We start from the raw sequence: 23,376 nt of genomic DNA on the forward strand, positions 1-23,376 counted from the left end.
CTGTATATAATGCCTTCCACCAGCTCTATCAGCTGCTCGGGTTTCTGGTCGTAGGACGGCCCATGGAATTTCCAGTTATACAAATCGGCACTTGAGAAGGGAACATGGCTATAAACTGTTGATTCGATGGGCTGGCCCCCCCCTTCCGCCGGGTTAGGGGTATAGGTGGTGGACTGTCGAACTGGGAATAAGTGGGAGGTTCCCTCTTTTCGGTTGGACGGAAGGGCCTGGGCCTGTTGCGGACTCGATTGGGGGAACCGAGTAATGTTCTTCACAACCCGTTTACTCTTCCGTGTGGTTGCGAGGCCAGGTGACTCAGGTGAAGCTGGGCGGGACGTCTCCCCGGCATCCGACTCTGACCCGGAAGTCTCGGCGTCAGCGGGGCCTTCTGCTAGGCCCGTAAGGTCAGGGTACATAGGAGCATAGGGCGGCGGCGCAATGTCGTCTTCGTATGCCTCCGCCGTAGCAAGTATCGGGGCTTTTGGAGGCTTCTTCTCGGCCGAACCCTGAACTTTCCCTGCGGTTTTCTTTGGGGGGTTTTTTCTAGAAAGTGTGTTGGTGGTACTGGGCGTAGTTCCTGCCTTGACTCTGGTAGCAGGGGGCGTGGTCTCAGTGGCTTCAGTGCTAGGGGCGGTAGGCCGTATGGGGGCAGTCCCTGCGGCCTTCGGGACGGCAGCGGTTGCCGAGCTTTGGAGAGCGAAGGCATGGGTCGGCAGGGTTCTAAGTTTGGTTTTCCGGCCTTTTCTCTGCTTTACCAACATAAGGGCGGCCTTTTCTACCTTCCGTTGGGCCCAAGCCGGCGGATCCCGGACTACATCCAACCACGCTTCTATGTATGGAATGTCCTCGGGACAGCCTGGGTTTCCCTCAATTATAACAATATTCATGACCGCCGCCACTTTTTCATACTCGAATGACCCTTCCGGGGGCCATCCAGCAATTCCTAGCCCTGGCCACATAAATTGACATCTCTGTATCATCCCGGCCCTGCTACATTTATCTAGGTCGAACACTTCGCTAAAGTGTTCCGTCATTAAATCTAACGGTGAGGACCCACCCCCGCCCATCCTAACCTGAGTGCCAAAGGACAGGTGACGGACAAAAGGGGGAAAGGGGAGGTGGAGGAGTAAGGGGTCTCGTTCCACCAGACACAGAAGGGTCAACACTCGGCCTGACCAGGACGCGGTCGCCCGGCCTGGAACTGCAAGCCCATTCACACACTTTCATACGCCACAAGAAACCCTCCCGTTCGCCGCTCGGTTTCGTCGTCGGAGCCTAGTGAGTTTCGGGACCTAGTCGGATACCAATAGTCCGTATTAGTCACTGGCTAAAAGAGGGTGATCACGCCTCTTCTTCGGTCCTTACTGGGCCGGTCACTACGTAGAGTATACTCGCCTGTCCGCCGGGGTCGCAGGCTGCGCCGTCGTACGCTTCTCTCTGAAATGGAAAAAGGTGCCTTGTCGGAACCACACAGCCCCCTCTACAGTCAGGCGGAGTGGATCGGCCCTCCTCCGGGAGATGGACGCTGAAATCAGCGGTGGCCACTCACCACCTTCTCAGGTGGGGGTCGATGACCCGATCCGACCGCAGTGGGGGAGGGGAAGAATATAATCCGATTCCCCTTTCTACTTCTGTCCCATCTGGGTCGCCAATGAAACAGGTGGGAAATCAGGAGACGAAAGGCAAATTTTGGTTCCAAACAAGGCAACTTTATTGCTAGCAAGTGAACAGTACCGAGTAGCCTCGGGACACTGTGTGTCATAAATCATCTGACGCTTACATTTATACTTCCCTACTGGGCCTGCGCATTTGGCCCCTTACACGTCATACCTGTCATGCGCAGTAAACATTTGTAGTTCTTACAGTACAAAATTGTAGTCCCAGTACGTACACACGTCATAACACTGAAATGATACTGGCAAGAAAACGAAACTTAGCAGCTTATTCTGTACACACACAATGCTCCTTTCTAGCACAGGAGATAAGGTGCGGCTCAGGAATGCAGGGGGGGTGTCAGCACCCTCCAAGGTCGCCTATTCAGATGGCGTTGCTACGTGCAAGCTGGTCTTGTATAGGCCTTGCAAACTACTGTTACAAGCTATATATCTAATAGCCCTGCATTCTGTCTGTACATTAGTAAACAGCAAACTTGTCTTGTTAGTAAACAGTAAAACTGGATAAGGCACAAATGTCCAGTGCAGTAATAAGGTGTGGCCAAACAGCCAAAAGCAGAGGTAGAGTGCATAAGTAAAAGTCCATCAGTAGGCACAAAACATGAGGTTGTCCTGTTGCTCATTAGTATTCAGGTAGTACCGGCGTTCCACTCCTTCAGTTGGGTTACCAAGGAAGCAACAGTTTCTGGCCTCTGGTCATTGATCAAGGGCCATTATTATGATGACTGGGCTGAAGTGGGAGGGGAATAAGCAAGGAAGAATAAACAGTCCTCAGATAGTTGTGAATGATGCTAGTTAAGTTGGATACACCAAAGGAAAGGAGGACATTTCTAGGCCTATACACAAAGGGGTATGTTTACTAAAGGGCTTTAAGCCCATAACGGGCAGTTAGCATGCATTAACCTGAGCATTGCCAATTTTTCTTTTTTTTTTGGAGTGGGCATTTCATGGGTGGAAGGTGAGCATACCCACATCATCTGGCTAGTGTGTTATGAATGGCGTGTACTAACCGGATAGAAACATTAGCACATAATCTGAAATTAAAACTACAGAAAAAGCCTTAATATTTTCTATGTTCAATCTGGGTTTAGTGTGTTGGGAAAGGCCCTTGGTAACCAGCATTAAGCCCAGATATTACTGCAGTTTAGTAAACCAACCCCAAACTCCAGTTTCTGAAGTAAAACCATTGTAGCAGTGGCGTAGCCACAGGGGGGACTGCCCCCCTCCAATTTGGGTTAGGGCCCCTTCCAAACTTGCAGTACCCCCTTAAATGGCTGGTGGGAATCCCGAAGCCCCGTCAGCCAAAGAAATGCAGTGTTGAGCCGCTCTCCTCCTTGCACTGCTTCTGTAATACAGCAGTCCATGGCATGCCTCTGCTGGTGCTGGGACTTCTCACACATGCTCAGTTCATGGAAGAACTGATCATGCTCAGGGAATCCTGGAGACAGCAGTTGGAGGCACACCGCCAACTTCCACATTACAGAAGCAGCACAAGGAAGCAGGGAGCAGCTCAGATACAGCATGTCCTTGGCTGGAGGGATTTCAGCATCCCCACCAACAAAGATATGTTTAATGTGCACTCACGAGGGGAGAGAGGAAGAATGTGTTGCTCCCCCCCCCCCCCCCCAAAATTGGAGGGCTGGTTACGCCCCTTCATTGTAGTGATCAGAAAGGCGATCAAGTCATGTTGTAGTCAAAAAAGAAAAGGAATAATCGTAGATTGGCATCAAGCTGAGGACCAGGGGAGCCAGGATTCAAATCCTGCTCATCCCACTGGCGTTCCTTCTGATCTTGCACAAGTCACTTAATCCTCCAGTGCCTCAGTAAATAACATGTATTAGTGTCTTTTTAGTAAATGTAATCCTTAGGGGCCTGTTTACTAAGATTTGTTAGGTGCCAACAGCCTGCCTGCTTCTTCCAGGTCTGCCCTCTCCTGCCCCTGCGTGCCACCCAGGACCTGGATGATTGCAATAACGCAATATCACGTTAATTCAATCATCCGGGACCTGACTCCCGTCACGAGTAGGAGAGAACAGACCAAAGAGGTTGAATGAAAACAGGAGACAGGATAACATCAAAAAGTTGAAACCAATTAGGTTAGTCTCTCTTTCGCCTTCCCCGCACAGCAGTCATCCGACAGCAAAGCAAACAAACCTATGAGCTCCTGCATCCAGGTTGTGGTTCTGTATTGCTCGGTAGCATTTTTATTTGATCTCACTTATATTTTCAAACATGCTAGCTTGTGCAGCAAGCAGGGGAGGCGACGTGAGTGGGGTGGCGGGGCATGGCAGTCCGGTTCTGCTCCAGGTCCGGCTGTGTCTCTTGGCGGACCTGAGTGCAGGTGGCAGGTGCATACAGTTACATTAGCCCTAGGGCAGGTGTAAATGTCTCTACTAATCTATCTTATACATGTGCAAATTACAGTATTTTCAAATCTGTTCATATACTTGTGCGCTCTGCCCATGCTCCACCCCATTCATCTCGCCAGCAAAGTACATGCCATCATGTGATGGCAAGTACTTCCCAAATAGTTGGTAATCTGTAAGGGGTTATTTATACTTGTATGTTGCCACATATGCATGTAAATTATTAAAATACCACAAAGTGGGCGTGTGCTTAAAGGAATACTCCCCAATGAACCCTATGATCATCCATCATAGGTAATTTTTATAGAAACGTGTGTGTGTGTATATATATATGTGTGTGTGTGTATATATATATATATATATATATATATATATACAGTGCAATCTGCTTAAGTGCAAGGGTCTGGGACCAAAGAAATGCATGCAGTTAACCGGAGCATGCACTTAACTGTTGTGACCCAAAGAAGCTTGACATCTGATAAACATATATACAGTACTGTTTATTATTATACATACAGTATACAGTCTCCGTAAACTGATGTTAGGCTTAATTGAAGTAATCAGTTATAGTCCTCTGTACACTATTGGGTCTGTGAGTTCCATAGACTACGTCTGCCAGACGGTAAAAACTGTCATAGCACTGACATCCAGTGGCCTCCAGATAGGCCCGCACGGTGTTGAGACTCTCCAGCGATCTTGCAAATGTGACAGGAGGAGGTTGTTGAATTTTGTCAGCATGTGCCTCGCTGCTCATTTCATCATCTGTTTCATCATCAGCCGTTGTTGCCTGCGTTGATCGTAATCAACAGCTACATAGCGATGAAACTCCTCTTCAGTAACACCGGCTGGGATGTCAATAACTGTTCATCTGACGCGTTCAGCTGCATCTGTTTTGTTTCTCTCCACATCCTTAACAAAGCTTGCCCGCTTGTAGCAGTTCACAGTGGTTGCCTGTGTAACATGATTCCAGGCTTCTTTCTGCATATGTAGGGAATCCAATAGTGATAGATTACGAGTCAGTACAACAGCACGTTTATCCTTGCCAGTCTAGTCATCCATAATGTTCATCAGACGACGTAGCACAAGAGCCCGATAATGTTGTTTGAAATTGGCTATTATGCCCATTATGCCCTGATCCATAGGTTGGATCAGAGAGGTAGTGTTTGGTGGCAAGAAGATCACCTTGACGTTAGCCTGACATCATCCCTGTGTGCAGCACAATTATCACAAAGCAACAAAATCTGATGCTTTTGTGCCCGCATTCTAGTGTCTAACTTCTTTAGCCACTGCTTCCAAATTTCCCCAGTCATCCATGAATTTGCGTTAGCCTCGTATGACACAGGAAGTCACTTAACTTTCTTGAAGCAACGGGGCTGTTTGCTCTTTCCAGTGACGAGGAGTTCCAACTTCTCACTCCCATCCATATTGCAGCAAAGGAGGATCATCAGTCAGTCCTTCGACGTTTTACCTCCAGTAGTTTCGGCATGTTTGAATGCAAGTGTTCCATCAGGAATCGCTCGCCAGTAGAGACCATTTTCGTCAGCATTGAAAATGTCACGAGGTGCAAACTTGTTCAAGATGGTAGGAAGAACTGAAACAACCCAATTTTCAGCACCAAAGTCATCAGCGTCTTGTTTCTCACCATGCTGTTTCTTGAATTTTATGTTGTTCCTCTCCTTCCATCTTTCCAGCCATCCAACAGTGGCTTTGAATTCAGTTAGTCCAAGACTTTCAGCTAGCTGGTTAGCTTTCTCCATAAGCAGTGGACCACTGACAGGAAACTGTCTGCTCCTGACTCGAGAAAACCATCGAAGAAGAGCATCTTCTACCTCCTCACTGCCTGTTTTTGTTTCCGTTGTGGATTTGTATTGTTTTGCCAGTCTTCCAGAAGCTGGTCTTTCTGCTTTAAGACACGTGAAATTTGACTGGAACTAACACCATATTCTTTAGCAATAGATGCTTGACTTTGTTTGTTTTCTAATTTTTTAAGAACTTCTATTCGTTCACCCAGTGTTAAAGTCTTACAGTTCCGCTGCGATGACGATGATGACTCCAGTGTACACTCTAACAACATTCTTTCGCTTATTCTGCCTGTGGCAGTTAAAGGGGCGGTAAATATGAAATCTCGTTGGTTGTCACGGGCCAATCGACTTCCATATTCCGTGTGCGCGCTTATGCGGAGTCTTTCCTGCAGAGGAGTGGTCTTAAACCATGCATATAAGCGAATCTTGCACTTATCAGTGGTGCACTAAACTGAAGTTTGTCCCCATAGAAATTGATGGTGCCAAAAACGGGACCGAAGTACGGCATGCAGTTAAACAGAGCATGCACTTATCCGACGTGCACTTAAATGGGTTCTTATCCTCCAGATTCTATACGTGGTGCCTAACTGCTTTCACAAATTATTGGTTAAGCCAATCGGCACCAATAATTGGCCACTAACAAGCAATTATCAGCACTAATTGGCACTAGTTAGAATTTCCGTGTGCAACTTTCTAAGCTTATTCTGTAAATTGGTGCACATAAATTCTAATGTGCAGATCTCACAAGGGGTCTTAGCCATGGGAGGGGCATGGATGGGTTGTGGACTTTCCTAAAAATTACACGCATTGTTATTTAATATGCCCGATTCACGCCTAAGTTAGGCGTGAGAATTTACACCAGGTTTTAATTGCAGAAACTGATATTACATGTGTTCTATAAACCACGCCTAACTTTAGGTGAGCTTTATAGAATAGCACTAAGGGCGAGTTTTTTGAGTGCTGATTTTTTTGGTGCCATATATAGAATTCACCCCAATATGTATATTTTTTAAATTCTTCTCTTTTTCTTTGTAATGGAGGTTGTCACAGGAGTGAATCAAGTGATCTGATTGGCTGAATGCTACTTAGTATGTACTAATGTACCGTAAAATGGAGAAAGAGTTAAACAAGGCACAAACCCAGAGTAAAAGTGCTTGAACAAACTTGGCAGGCCCTTCAAACATTGTAAGGTAGTGCACCAAAAGCCTAGTGCTACTGTTGGGAAATCACAGAGAGTGTGGGTTACAGTCAGACAGTTCACAGGTGTGTGTGTGTATTACCATCTGAGTTTCTGCTGCTGCAAAGCAAGATGTTCACCTCTCATTGATTGTATATAAAAAAGAAGACAAAACCCCCAATCGAACCAAAAAAGACGTAGGAGTAACTTATTTAGTTAAAACATGAGACAAGAAAACTAAAAGATCTTTCCTATTGACAATGAACTTGGAATTTGATTAGTCGCCCTCTTTTTTTCTTCTTTCTTTCAGTACTAGCAAATTGTTTTGAGTTGATCAAGGATGGAAACCAAATCCAAACCATGAGTTTTATTCATTGTTACTTATTAACCCCAGCAAGAAAAAATATAGGGAGAGGTTCTATATATGGTGCCTAAAAAATCGGCACTGAAATCAGTGCCAACTAAGCGCCTAAATCTACGTGCATCCATTTACACCAACAAAAATGTGGCGTAAATCCCAGCGTGTAGAGTTAGCCATACTGGGCCATGTTCTATAACTAGGCACATAAATTTCGGAACGCCCACGAACACCCATTTCCCTGCCCATAACCACATCCCTTTTTGCCTGTTCATATTAGAAGTTCGGCAAACATCATTACAGAATATGCCTAATGACTTGTGCACCTAAATTCTAATCAGTGCCAATTAGTGCTCGTTATTGCTTGTTAAGTGCTGTTATCAGCTCTCATTAGCTTATTAAGATTGTTAAGTTACATGCATTATTATAGAATCCGCACTGATTTTAGAGCGGATCTCTAGGCACTCTGTATAAAATCCAGGGGATAGTGTTTATAGGTCTTACAAATGTTATGCCCTGGCAAATAGATGTGCTGTAAATATTTTAAGGTTTCTGGCTGGAGATCTTCTCACAGAGTATGCTCAGTACTTACATCTGGTTAGGCAAAATATTTTAGAGAACTGTCTGATTTTCCCCATGTGTATTTTTCACTGGTTATCCCTGTACTGTGATGAAATCGATATTCAGGATTTTGAACATGAATGAAGCTGTACTGGTAGGTTTCTCTCACTTCCAGTGGTAGCATAGGACTGATGACTTTTAGGGCAGGATCACCCATGCAGGTGGCTGGGTTTTCAAGTTATTCACCATGATATGCATGTGATCTATGTGCATAGAACGGAAGTGGTGCATGGAAATATGCCTCGTGGTTTATTGTGGAAATCCTGAAAATCCAATCAACCAATGATTCTTGAAGACAGGTTTGTGCACCTCAGACCTACCTACACCATTTATTTTTTTTCTGTTGTAGCCATATGTGACTGTCTCTGTGGAAAAGGTGACTAAAGTAGCAGATCCAGAATGTTGGAATGGCTGATTTTTTTTTCATGTCGTGGGTCCATAAGCAGTCTGAAAAAGTTACACGTTTGAACTTCTGTAACTTTTCTTTTTCACATACAAGGATGAGGATTGGACTTTTGCATTGAAATTTGTTTGCTGTAACAGAATTCATTAAAAGCTCTTTTTTTTTTTTTTTTTGTTCCTGGTGACTTTAATCACATTTTCCCAGAGATGGTCACATATCCTATATAATAAAACGCACCTCCAATATTCTGAAGACGAGAAAGTGAAGCCTTCAAGCCTTGAAGCATCCTCCTCTGCTGTGGCAGTTCCTTTAAGCTGCACAGCTGTACGGAGGCTTGCATGGCTCAAAGGAACAGTCAGGCCCGGGACAACAGAGGAGCAGAAGGTAGCCCGATGTGCAGCTCTGCAGCTCCTCCTCCTCCTACCGCGCTGGACCAGTGAGCGTACAAGGGGGTGGGGATGGCGTCTGGAATAATGTAGATGGAGTGTGGTTGCAGGGAGGGGGCTAGAAAAATGTAGATGGTGGGTGTGCAGGGGGGCCTTAAAATAAGGTGGATGGAGTGTGGGTGCAGGGATGGAGGCTGGAAAAATATGAATGTGTGGGGTGGGGCAGAAAAAAAGGTTGATGGAATGTGAATGCTGGGAGAGGGACTGGAAAAAAAGGTGGATAAGTGTATGTGTGCATGCCATGGAAATTGGGTGGAGATCTGCATAAAAGTGTACGGGAAGCTGTGGTGAGGGTAGAGGGTATTTCGTGTCAGGGGAGATGCTAGCCCTTATAATAGGGGAATTCTGCACAAAAAAATTACAAATGAAGTGTGCAGAATGTTTCAATTTTATTGCACAGAATTTTTAATTTTTTTTGTGCAGAATTCCCCCTGGAGTAATTTTAGAGCTAATTTGACATTCAGGCAGCCAAAATAGGGAAGACGATTACTACTATTTTATTGGCATCCTTTAATAACAAGATTTCAGAAAAAATATAAAAAATTTTCTTTTCCGGAAATATGTATTGCACAATGGAGCCCTTTTACAGAGCATTAGTAAGCTCAATACAAGCTTACCGCTCGCTCTCACAGCCACCAGCGGTAGTCCCGCCCCGAGCGTGCACCATTTCTAGAAGAAAAAGAAACCTCCCTGGAAATGGCCTGCACAGCAGTAACCCAGCAGTAATTGGGCATCGTTGTGTGCTGCCAGGTTACCACTGGGTTAGCGTGGGAGCCCTTAGCAGCACCTCAGTGGGTGGCGGTAAGGGCTCCCTGTCACATGGCTATGTGTGCTGGGGGCTTTTTTATCTGCTGCAGTAAAAGGGGCCCTGGTGCGTGGGGAAACTAGCCCCTGCCACCAGCACAGGGCCCTTTTTCCTGCAGCTTGGTAAAATGGCCCCAATGTATTGTAATAATTCTTCCATTTTTGGTATTTTTTAAAAACTTATAGAATTTCTTTTTAAAACCGTTATGTATATCCTGGATATTGCCAGCTTTTTTTGTCTGAAATCCACATAGAACTGCAAGGCTGTAGCTGAATATAAGATTGGATATTATTATTATTATTATTATTATTATTAAGTGCTCTCATGCTAATTGTGCATTAGCCAGTTAGTGTGCGGTGAGTATATCGCACCAACCCCCAATTCTGTATAGTGTGACTTAAGTTGCACATGCATATCCGGTCGTATTCTGGATTTGATTTGTGCATGCAACTTAATTAGCTTAACAAGCCAATAAGTGCCAATAACTTAACAAGCAATTATTGACACTAATTGGCATTAATTAGAATTTATGTGCACAACTGTCTAAGCGTATTCTATAAAGTAATGAAAATAAATTCTTAGACGTGGATCTGAAAAGGGAGCATGGCCTTGGGAGGGGCATGGGCGTTCCTTGAATTTATGCCCATTCTGCATGTAATTTAGGCATCAGCATTTACACCAGGCTTTCATTGGTGTAAATAACCGCAACTAAATCTAGTTACAGAAAACAGACGTTGGACATATTCTATAAATTAAGCCTTGATTTAGGCGTATTCTATAAACTGTGGCTACATTTAGGAGCAGTTTATAGAATACGCCTAGGCATATTTTTTTTGGGTGCTGATTTTTTAGATGATATATAGAATCTAGCCCAAAATGGATAACATTTTCAGTGTCCCTGGTTTAACATGTGATAACAGGCAAAGTATCACAGAACACCGTAATGCACTTGCATGTTGGACTCTTATTTTAGGGCCCTGTTTACTAAGCCACGCTAGAGGCGCGCTTGCATTTTTAGTGCATGCTAATAATTAGTGCACGCTAACACTAGAGATGCCCATAGGAATATATGGGTGTCTCTAGCATTTAGTGCATGCTAATTTTAGCATGTGCTAAAAAAGCTAGCACACCTTAGTAAACAGGGCCCCAATGTGTTAAATAAAATGGACTGCACAGCACTTAACATGCGCTAAGCTTTAGTAAACATGGCCCTAAGTTAGGTGAGCAACTGGCACGATTCTATAATTTGCATACATAAATTTGCATTCTATTTGGAAATTTGAGCATGCAACTTTAGAGAATCCAGGCTTAAGTGCCTAATGCACTGCATTAAAGGGGCTCCTATGGGGTGAATTCTATAAATCACGCCTAAAAAAATCAGCGCTGAAAAACCCCGCTTAAGTGTTATTCTATAGGCCACACCTACAGTTTGGCGTGGTTAATAAAATAGCACTTATGTGCAAGGGTTCCATGTAAATTTAGGCATGTCCATTGGTACCAATGAAAACAAGGTGCAAATACCCCTGCCTAAATTTACACGTGGATTGCCCTTATTCTATAATTGCATGCATAAGAAGAATACACACCCAGCCCTGAAACACCTATGACGCTCCCTTTTCCAGGACACATGTAAAATTTAGGCCTGGATCACACACCTAAAATTACGCGTGTACATGTTAATTGATTTTAATTAGCCCTAATAATTGCTTGTTCAAAAGCCAATTATTAGCACTAATTGGCTCATTCAATTAAATTTGCATGCACAATTTTTGGCAAATTTATTGAATTAGGAGGTATGTGTGTTATTGCATACCCTAACCTAATCATACTTCTGAAATGTCTCCAAGAAAACGCTGTAAGGATGCACATTTGCTAGAGTGCATTTGCTTCATTAGCCTGCCTTTAAAAAATGTAATGCATGCAAAATCAATTTAACTCATGACACTAGAAATTAATGTGTGTTGAATTTGCATTCATTAAAAAGTTCTAATGCACAAATATCTGAATGAAACCAAATAAAAATGCCAAAAAATCAGAAAATAACTGAATTAAAAAAAGCAAAAGAATCAAAACGTTTTGGCCCATTCACATCCCTAACATGCAGGTAGAGGTGCAGTAGTGTGGGCATTTTTACTCGCATGCAGGGTGAGCAGTTTTCACATAGCCTTTGGATCCATGTAAGTAGATGTTTACTACTTAGCATTTCTATAGCGCTGCCAGGGTTACGCAGCGCTGTACAAGTTTAGACAAGGGGAAGGACAGTCCCTGCTCAAGAGAGCTTACAATCTAAAGGTAATAAGCTATGTAGTCAGTGTATGTATCGGGAATGGGGAAGGTGGTTAGGCGCCAAAAGCAAGAGAGAAGAGATGGGCCTTTACTTGGTAAAAGGCTGTTTCTAGTGTGTAGTATGTTTTAATTGACAAAAGGTAGAGCAGCTGGTTAATTCAGTCAGCCCCATAATGCTGAAAGCTGAATATTGTGTGTTGCTTTCAACATCTTCATCTACTTCATAGATATGTGGTAGTGGTCTAACATGAGAAACAAATAATGACATTCATTGTGTCATTGTGTGTCATTTCCCACCTGAAAGATAGAAAAACAATGAAGGAATAACCTAATGGTTAATGTAGTGTACTGAAGACCGGGAAATCTGACTTCTGCTCCTTGTAGTCACTTAACCCCCTCCCTATTGTCTCAAGTACAAAATTAGAGCATGAACCCTCTGCGAACAGGAAATACCTACTAGAGGTGTGCAGCCCAAACGTTTTTAATTTCCTGTGTCGTTTACAGGATTTATCGTTTTGTTTTTGTTATGGGGGCAGTATCATTGAGTACACGCTATTTGCAAAGAGGGCACAGTCTATCAGGAAAGCAGATGCCCTCTTCACAAACAGTGGCGTAGCACGGGGGTCTTGGGGCCCAATTGGATTTGGGTCCCTAAGGTCTTCTGATTTGGCTGGCCATGCTGCCTGCCCTGCTTCCCCTCACCTCACATGTGCATGTTTGGTTTTAGTGAAATTGAGCATGTGTGCCACGGGGTGGGGGGGGGGGGGACAGGTCAGGTGGTGTAACAGCGAAGAGCGCTGGAGGAAGGCTTCTGCTGACAGGGCTTGGGGACTCCCACCAGCCCAGGTATGTGGGGTTGCAATGAGGGGGGGGTGGGTGAGACGGTGGGACAAAATGTGCCCCTCAATTTGGGCTCAGGTATGCCTCCAAAACTGAGGTCTGGCTACGCGCCTGTTCACAAACAGTGCGTACTCTTCCAGAACAATGTGCAGTTAATGATAGGGGGACAAAAAACATCTCATGTTTTTCCTGTTTACAAATTTTAAAAAATGACACAAAACGAAATGAATGCTCATCTCTAATACCTGCTGTACCTAAATGTAACTGGCCATGAGTACAAATAAAATAAGGCATGTGCTAAATCCATCCTATTTACTAAGACTTGGTGTGTGATAATGGCATGGGCTTTGTGGCAGATACCATGGGATTCTATAAAGGTCGGCCAAATTTGGGTGCAGATCCCAGCTCAACATCCAAAATAATTGGTTAATGGGCTCAGTGATTTAATTATTGGAGTTAACAAGCCTTTAATTGGCACTAATTATGATTTGGACGCCAATCTAGCTGCACGCTATTCTGTAACAATAGGCACCTAAATTGGATTGCGTGCTACTCAAAAGGAGGCGTGGCCTTGGGAGGGACATGAGCGGGTCACGGGTGTTCACAAAAGATGCTTGCAGTGTTAGAGAATAGCGGATTTATACCAGGTTTAATTTGGTGCTCAACACTTTAGAATATTCATCCTGGAGCTCCCTTTATAGAACAACCTATTTTTCTATGCCATTTATAGAATTTCCCCCATAATGCACAGTAATGATGTTTATCATGCACTAAGGGGCCCTTTTACTAAAGAGTTGCCTGTGGCAACCTGGAACTACCGCCAGCCCAGTGTGAGTGCTGGCGGTAGTGGTTACCCGGCGGTAATTGGGCAGCGTCATGCGCTGCATGGTTACCACCAGCTTAACATGGGAGCTCCTACCGCTATCTCAGTGGGTGACAGTAAGTGCCCCCCCCCCCCTGAAATGGCTGTGCGGCAAGTGCAAACTTACCTCATGGCCATTTCATTTTTGGTTATTTTCACCCACTGCAGTAAAAGGGGCTCTGGTGCGCGACAAAAATGACAGCCACCACTGCTACCACCGGGCCCCTTTTTCTGCAGCTTTGTAAAAGGCCCCCTAAGTATTAGGGGTGAAAATGTTTTGTTTCATTAATGTTTTAGCACTTGTTAAATCAATTTAGCATGTGCTAAATTAGCAGAAATGAAATGAAAATGAATTGAAAAAAGCACAATTAAACAAAATAATCTTTTTTTTTTTCCTATACCCACCCCTGCTATTTCACCTAGTAAATAATCCGGTCATATTTGAGATTGTGGTGACAGCCAGGTGAATGGCCTGTGATTTTCTTTGTCAGTGTACATATTTATCTCATTGCATCTTGGTAGGTCTGCTGTTTCATTCTTCCCCTAGAAAGAACATAAATCCTTTGTATTCTGATACTGCCAGGGAAAGCAACTGCACTTTTCCATTATCTGCATATCAGCATTAGTTGGTCTTTGTTGTTAGGTCCATCGGAGGTGTCGACGACAGTGAGATTCAGCAGGAGACCAACTTGTCCGGATGCTTCAATGGCAGCCAGTCTTCCGACTCCTCCTGTTTCCAGACATAGGAAGAGTCACAGCCTGGGAAACAAGTGGGTGTCACAGCTCTTACTTCATGAGTTGACCTAGAGTTACAATTTTTTAAATAATACTTCTAACACTGAAGACCAGTTAGCTAACTCTCTTTCTGCGGCAGTACGCTGTGGAATTCATTGACATATCACCTGATTTTCCAGAGAAGGGGGAGAGAGGTCCTTTAGTGCCTTTCAGAATGTATTATCAACAATACTGTGTTCTGTCCATTTGAGGTACTACTGTTGACACCAGCAAGAACATCCCCAGAGTTCTGTTTAACTGAATTATTACACCGTGCTTTACAAATGTATTTGGGAGAAGGAATAGGCCAATGAACTAGAAAGATTCTTGGAAAACTATTATTTAAGCATTACCATGACTGTTAAAGATTGTCATACATTTTTTAGCATCATTTAGCGGCTTTTGCAAAACACAATATTATACTCTGAAACCCAAAAGGAATTCCAGCTACATGCTATATTATAAATCCATTTCTTGGGAATTCAAAATACAATACTGCAAAGCACGATAAGTAAACATTTTATTATGGGAAGCACTTGCTGTGTATAGGAACATTCATTTGGAAGTTTAGGAGTAGATATTCAAAGGGGTTTAACCAGATCTTCCTGAGCCGGCCAGCCACTCGCCAATATTCAGCGGCACTTAACCAGGCAGTGTCGTTGAATATAGTTTGGGCCTGTTGGTGCTGGACCTCAGAACCAAAAACCCAACACCTCACCCATACAAATTCCCCAAATGATTTCTTAGGGACCACCAGCCTGATAAGTACCAAAAACAACTGTAAACAAAAGAAGTTTCTCACGTTAATAAAGCTTACTGTTACCCAAGAATATGAAAAATAAGAAATTAGTAGCAGCAAATCAAAAGCAGGGTAATAAGGGAATATAAACAAAAGGGATTTGCCTTGCAAATGGATGCGAGACAAACTGAGGAAGACTGTCAGCCTGCCTTCTGCCTTTCAGACCAGGCATTTATATAGAGTTTCTCAGCCCAAAGTTGTTTTATTTTGTTTGATTTCTATTGATAACCTTAAGAGTGGACTAACACGGCTACCACACTCCTCTACTCAGCCCAAAGTACAAAGAATGTTTTTTTCCAGGAATACATCATATAGGATATGTCATTTGTTTATTACAGTTTCCAAAAGGTACATAAAAAACATTGCATTTTCTTAAAAGATACATTTCAGTTCTTTTGTTAGATAAACACATCCTCAGTAAAAGAATCCTTATCTCACTTCAAAGGGTCAGGATCCAGTTCTCACAGAAAAGTCCCCACTCTTGCAATATGTCATTCTCCTTCCCTTGTCCTTAGGCTACAAGAATCTTGTCTCTCTCCTTCCATGTCCATTGCTGTCCATTGCTGTGCCCCCTTCAAATGGTAATTAGTTGTCAACAGATGGAAACCTGCTGCAGCCAAGTAGTTTCCAAATGGCCTCTTTGAATGCACCTATCAAAAACAGTGAATTGCCTGACTCATTATCTTTCAATTACCTGGCCAGAAGAGAGGAGGAACTTGGAAGTGGGTGCTTACTTGGTCTGGGCACGAAATGGCCTTGTTTGTTTCTTTGTAATCCACAGAAGAAAAAAATGCCTCCACACTTCACTGGCTGTAGATTATGGTTATTTTTTTATATTAAACATTGTTGCCAGCACTGGAACTGTATGGTCTTGGCCTTCACAATTGCACCCCCACCAACAGTATCTCCACTAGCCAGCCATTCCCTAACTGACTAGGTTAGGAGCAGTCCGGGGGCAAAATTTAGACAGAGTCGGTTAGTGGCGATATTCAGTCTGCTAACCAGCTAAATAAGCACATAGTTAGTACAGCAAAAAGGCTGTCCTAACTGTATTCACCAAGTTAACTAGGCACCGGTCTAAACATTGGCCAGTGCCCGCTTAAATGATAATGACTCAGCGTCAAATGATGGTTAATGTGGGCACATTAATTATATAGTGTCGCCACAGGACCTACCCTGACACAGCTTCTGTGAAACATGACTCATGTTGGAGGTCCTTGATTTTATATGAAGACTGTTTTTTGAAGTAAGTGTTCAAGTTATTTTAAGTATGATTAAAGTGTTGTTATCCATTGAAAGGTTTAATGCAGTGGACAGTGGTTTGAAGCCGAAAATGATCTGTGCAAGGCACTAGGCTGTGTCTTAGCGTGAAACAAGTCACTTTCGAGGCTTCTTATCCACTGAGATTGCTAACTTATCCTGTGCCTTGTTGTAGAATCGAAATATGCATTTATCCCTGGACTCTATATAGCGCACCTAGAGGTCTGCGCTGAAATCCGGGCATGTTCTATAACAACGTGCATTTCTTAATTGGCTTAACAAGCCAATCAGCGTTTTTAACAGCTCTTAACAAGCAATAATGTCAATAATTAGAATTTACAAGCACAACTCGTTAAGCATATTCTGTAATGAACTGTGCCTAAATTCTAATGTGTGCAGTTCAAAAGGGATGCGGCTATGGGTGGGGAAATGGGAATTCCATGGGCATTCCCAAATTTACGTGCGTATTTATAGAATATGACCCACTGCGTGTAAATATACGTGCAGGGATTTATGCCTTTTTTTTATTGGTGTAAATGGACATTCGTAGTTTTAGGCATTGTGATATCAACTAAGCTTATTCTATATACCTTGCCTAAATCTAGGCACCACTTATAGAATACACTTAGGCAGAAATGTTTACCATGCAGATTTTTTAGGTGCCTTATATAAAATCTGGCCCTTAGCGCGTAATATCCAGGTCAACGCACGTTCCCAAATATTCAATGCCAGGAACTATTTGTGCCCCACCATTGAGTATCCGGGGTTCAGCCTGCAGCTATGAGCAGCTTACAAACTGCTTACTGCCACGGGTTGCATATTACCGCCGTACAGTTTTTGAAAAGCATACATAATAACTAATAAATATGGTTCTGACATCTTTCACGCTGAGTCATTATTTTTGAAAGTCTTAAAGTGACCTGCCTGTAATTCCCATGGCATCTGGGAGTGGTCACGTGTGCAAGAGTGTCACAGCTCACAGATTACAATCCCCATAAGGTGATTTTTTTGGGAAAGGGAACTCTTTTGGACATGTTGCCATGTTAGATCTGGAGAACATGAACCATTCCAAGGATATACAGTAGAAGTCAAATATCGGATGCACAGTGGGTACTGCAGTTTGCTTCGTGCACATGTCAAATATTGACCTGTGCATGGTGGTTGTGACTTTCTTTTAATGCAGTCTGTTGGAGTAAGTCATAGAATACAATACAGCACTTCGCAGTCAGTTGTGCAATTATAAAGTCCATCTGAAGAACAGAATGACACTTGAAGATCAGTGTGGCCTCGATCAGTGTGGCCTCAGAAGATGTTGAACAGCATCATCTTTGGACCAACAAAAAAACTGACTAAACACATCACTGTTCTGCACACTTAAATGTGGTCCATCAGTACAGTAGCTAAAGATGATCTCTTTTATTATTATTATTATTGAAAATTATAATATTACAACATAATTACCAATTCAAAATAAATAAATAAATATCTCATTACTAGCAACATGCTAACATCATAAGGAAGGTCATTAACAATCCAACAAGTAAAATAAAAAAGGAAAATTAAGGAGAGTGCATAACCTAAATATACTAGAATCTTATATAACTATTCTAACCTGAAGCCTAAGGAAAAAAAAATCAAAGAAATAAAACCTTATCTTTCAAAAAAGTTTCCAAATAAGTTGAGTCCGATATATCTATTTTCTTTATAGGTGACAAGGCATTCAGAGCCCTGTTCACTAAGGTGTGCTAGCATTTCTTGTGCACAGTAAAAATTAGCATGTACTAACACTAGAGACACCCATCGGAATATATGGGTGTTTCTAGCATTAGCACACTCTAAAAACACTAGCACACCTATAGCGCAGTTTAGTAAACAGGGCACTTAGCTGGAAATTGCAAATAAAAGGTAGCACCCACTGCTAAAACCTTAGACTTCAACTGTAAAAATTCTCTCCTACATAATTGAGTTGCCCTAGCCACATTAGGAAATAATTGCATTGTTTGTCCACAGAAAGGAACTGCTTCTAAGGAAAATAGCTAAGGCTTATCTCAGGTCCTTTAAATAGGAGAACCAGGAAATAAAGATGAGCTGATTGAGCAGTGCACCACAAGTAAAATCATTTGTTTCCTAACCACCACCCATACTAGTGTGAGAATATCTTTGCAATTTAAAGAGTGTGACTTTGTATATCTTGTTACATTGTTAAAGGGTTCAAGATTTCTATAGACAAGTTTCAGGCATTCACAAATGCTGACGGGAAATAGTTCTTTTTCTTATGGCACAACTTACAGATTCCTACAAAACTCTTCAACATTTTAGAGCTCTGGATCTATCTGCCTTCAGTAGATATTCTAACCGAATTAAGCCATGTAAAAGTGAGTGCGTGGGGTGTTTCAGACAAGGAGATTAATCCAGATGATTGGGCAGTTTAATTCATACCCTTCTGAGTCCACTAATTATCCTATAAACCAGTCAAGTTTACTACCCAAAATGAACTGAAGTAATAGTTGCATTTTTTCAGTGGAATCGTGCCATGTACACCTCTTTGCATGCCACTGTGAAGCACTGATGCAGTGGTTTTCCGTGCATGCTTAATATGTAAACGTCAATTTATGACTTCCCACAGCAGTACAACATTCCAGTTTATTCTGGGTAATGAACTTCTGGCACTGAAACAATGTGAAATGTGAATAGATAGGTCAGAAATTCTATGACTTCACAGAGGACCGAGCCAAGCCTCAGGGGCTTTGGGTCCATGCTGGGGTAACCGCACATTTTGAGCCACTTAAGATACTTGATCAAGCCACATGCACCCCCAGTGCATACAGGCCATCCAATAACTTGATTTTCTCATGTGCTGCTGCTTAGTGGTTGGAAGATCTGGAGAATTAATGGCTCTTATTAGATTGTAAGGACTCTTGATTTCTTCTGTTTTATCCAGTGTGATGTGTCAGTTCAGTGTTGTTGAAAGCAAAAGTGCAACTTTTCCATCAGAGAAACCACGCCATCTGCTGGATGACAGTGTTCTAGAGTCTCACAGTCCTGTCAGGAATCACACACTAAATTCTGTGTTTACCAATGGAATTTCTATAGGTAAGAGGAAACTTTCACTTTATTTAATGCTCAGTATAAAAAGACCATTTCATTCTTCTCTATCTGATCTGTAACCTTTGGAAGTGCATAGCATCCATAGCATAACGAGATAAGTGTGGAGAATGTTTCATCTCTGCTTCAAAATTCCGACTTGTTGGAATTTTTGATTATGTTGTAAGGAAGACAGGCGATACACATGTATACGCTGTTAAAGATGATAGGTGCCTATAATCTTCAAATTAACTCACATTTACAAACTCTTGGCTGGTGAAATAACCATTTGCAGCTTTATTCAATAATTTTAACATTAACATTTTCTTTACTTTATTTCTTTAGTTTACAAACAACAACTATATGAACTCTTAATATTCAAGACATTTGTTAGTCAGTTACAAACCAGCAATGAGCATTTAATAATTTTAACTCTGACAGTCAGGATTAGGGTTGCCAATTGGCTGGTTTCTAGCCAGCCTGGCTAGTTTTGAAATGGCCAGGCTGGTTGGCAGCAGACCCTTAAAAATGGCACCACAAAAGCTGTATTTTTGAACACCTCAGGCTCCCTGTCCCTGTAGTCAGGCATCTCTCCCTCCCTTTCTTTCTTCCTTTCTGCAGGTCCAGCAATCTCTCCTTCCTTTCTCCATGGGGTCGATCAGCAGTGAGCCACAGTCAGCGCTGATGGCACACTGCCTCAGCCCTCCTTTTTGCTTGGTCCCGCCTTTCTGATTCAACTTCCTGTGAGTGGGACTAAGCAGCGAGAAGTACTGGGGTAGCATGGAAGCAGCATGCCTTCAGCATTGCCCGTGGCTTACTGCAGGTTGAGGAACACGGTAAGAGATAGAAAGTCACCGGACCTACAGGAGCCAAGGAGAGACAGGGCCCAGACTTGTAGTAGGCCAAACACATGCTTATAATCATAGCTCCACTTTCCCTCAAAGGTGGTTGGCCATTTAGATCCCATGTGGACACAAACACACTGGTAATTTGTCGCCATTTTTGGCTTACCCAGGAGAGAAAGTGTGATTTACTGTTTCACAGGAATAATTTTCAGCCTCTGCTCTTCATCCTTGTCTTCCCACAAACTACATTTCATACAACTTATTATTGCCAGGCAGGGGAGAGAAAGGAGAGATGCTGGCCCCAGGGTGGGTTTTGTGGGAGGAAGAGAAGAGAGGGAAGGGATGGACACAGAAAAGAGATGCTGGGCATGTAGGTAGTATAGATACAGGGACATAGGAGGGCAGTACTGGAAAATGGAGGAATAGGGACATGGGAAAATACTGGAAACGGGGAGGACAGGGATTCTGAGAGGGCAGATGCTGAACACAGAGGAAGATAGGGTCACAGAAGGCAAATGCTGGGGGTGGGGGGAAGTGAATAAGGACTGGGGAATAGAGAGGAGATGCTGGACAGGACAGATAAGGGATGCAAAAAGAAGTTGGATGGTGGACATAGAAAAGAAATGTTAAATGAACAGGAGACCCTGCAAATACAAGAAAAGAGAAATGCAGAAAAGATACACTGGGACAGTTGGTTGTAGAAGGGCAGGGGAATGGCTGTGACAATGGGTATGGCAAGTGGGGCATGGGGCGGTACAAGGGAGAGGCATGGGCAGGGCAAAGGAGGGGCATGAAGCGGAGCAGGTGTCAGGTTTTTTCCTGTCAATAGGTTGGCAACCCTAGTCAGGATCTGTGGTGACATTTTGTAAAATAGACAATGGTTAGAAGCTGAAGGGCTGATCTGCATAGGCGCTATCTTATTCAAAATCCATTTGGGGGGGGCAGTTGCTCCCCTTGCACCCCACCTAGCTATACCTCTGTTGTTTCCCCCCCCCCCCCCCAGCCCTTTGGTCCTTGACAGTTCCACACATGAACCATCCCTTACACCATGCATTAATACTCCCCCACCATTAACCCCTCACTTGTGCAAAATTCTCCCAGAGTCCAATGGTCCTGCAGCTGCAACAACTCCTACACCACCACCCAGTCCTCTCCCTCACCACCTCGCTATCAACACCAAAATTCTCATCTAACTACCCACAAGGCAGGTGGGCGGGTGACGCCCTCTTCTCTTCAGGCGCCCAATCCTACTTCCTTCCCACCCAAACCTGCCACTAACTCCTAACCACCTTCTTCTCACAGGTTGGAGCTAGCACCTATACCTACTCACCAATCAGCTTCCATCCTCTTCTCTGCTTCTATACCCTTCACACCTTCCCCCTGCCAACCTATGCTGCTCTCGCTATACATTATTGTTCCTAGCTAATAACCCCACTCCTTTTCTTAACACCTTATATATCCCCTTCCCATCCCCAATATTTATCCCCACAACCCCTCCCTTTCCCATCCATCACTCTAGACAGTGAATGGCTCAACCATGTTATGGTGCCCCTGGTTAAAGCCGGGGGGGGGGGGGCACTCCCCAATTACTCTATCCTCTATGACAGACACTAGAGTTGTTCCCTCATGAAGGGGCAGTAACACTGTAGATCATATAACTTGCTCCACTGCAGGCACATTACCTTTCTTCCTGCCATTATAGTGAATTTAATTTGACATGGTATTTGTATTCTGCTTAGGCAGCAAGCCAGTTCAAGGAGGAGGATAGCAAACAGCATAGACATTTACGTAAGCTAGTGAATTCTCAGCATCCTGATACCGAGGAGTGGCCTCCTAGTGGTTAGAGCACCAGTCTAGACATCCAGAGGTGCCCAGTTCAAATCCCACCTCTGCTCCTTGTGATCTTGGGCAAGTCACTTAACTCCCCATTGCCTCAGGTACAAACTTAGATTGTGAGCCCTCCAGGGACAGGCAAATACCCAGTGCACCTGAATGTAACTCACCTTGAGCTACTACTGAAAAAGGTGTGAGCAAAAATCCAAATAAATAAATAAATAAAATCTTCAAACAATTTCATGTTTTGATTTTGACAACAGAAAAAGGGTAAACGGAAGAGATAAGGTTTTGACTGGAGTGCATCATTAACTCATGTTGGAAAGCCCCATATTATTAGTGAGGAGCTAAAACCCTGGTTACTTAGCAGTCCAGTCTGAATCTGTGGTCCTTCTCCATAGCAATTCAAAAATCCCTTCAGTCGTTGCTGAAAGGAGCCTCTCAGCTGTGACTTGAGTGCTGGAAATATCTGACACTTTCCTGAATGAACTGATATGGCTGCCATGTTTGTTCAATTTAATACTTAGACTTTCATTTTTATGTGTAATAAATAAAAATTGAGGTTTTTTTATGAGCATGGTAAAAACGGCTTTAGCATGCAGGAAAGATGCACGTCAGGGCATACTAAGGCCAATTTTTACTGCGGCTTTGTAAAAGGACCCCTTGGTTTGTTTAATACAATACATGTATTTTAATTTTTAAAAATGTTAACATGTGTTGGAACTTTTTAACGTGCACTAATAGACCTAACACATTTTAATTCCATTTAGTATGCTCTAGTGGGTCAATATGTAAATTTTAAACAACAGCCATATTGTTTAAATAAAATCCAGATATGCAGTGCCATTATCCAGAATAGTAAGCAGCACTGACTATCCAGATTCAGCGATGAGTGCTGACGCTATCCAGATAGTGGTAATGTTTAGCTCTCTATCCGGATGGCTAACCGGTTAAAGTTTACCACAGTAATTTGCCCTTCTCCCCCTTTCACAAAGTTGCGCAGCAATGCCAACACAGCCCATTCATTTTGATTGGGCTGTGTTGGTATTACCACACTGGCATCCACTAGCGCGGCTTTGTAAAATTGTAATAGCGGCGGGGGGGAGGGGGAGTTTGTTAGCTATCCAGATAGGGTCTGAACA

General features: G+C 43.2%; 1 protein-coding gene across 3 annotated transcripts in view; it reads left to right on the forward strand.

The window, feature by feature from the left end:
• The window catches only part of RALGPS1 (Ral GEF with PH domain and SH3 binding motif 1), a 777,507-nt gene that overhangs the window by 684,611 nt on the left and 69,520 nt on the right, over window positions 1–23,376 (forward strand). For all 3 annotated transcript variants that reach the window (XM_030207496.1, XM_030207498.1, XM_030207497.1), the window contains exons 13-14: window positions 14,283–14,409; window positions 19,414–19,565. In XM_030207496.1, the coding sequence (XP_030063356.1) occupies window positions 14,283–14,409; window positions 19,414–19,565 (279 nt within the window). The remainder of the gene's footprint in view (window positions 1–14,282; window positions 14,410–19,413; window positions 19,566–23,376) is intronic.

This window comes from Microcaecilia unicolor, chromosome 6 (genome assembly GCF_901765095.1).
Source record: "Microcaecilia unicolor chromosome 6, aMicUni1.1, whole genome shotgun sequence".
In the NCBI taxonomy this organism is placed as follows: Eukaryota; Metazoa; Chordata; class Amphibia; order Gymnophiona; family Siphonopidae; genus Microcaecilia; species Microcaecilia unicolor.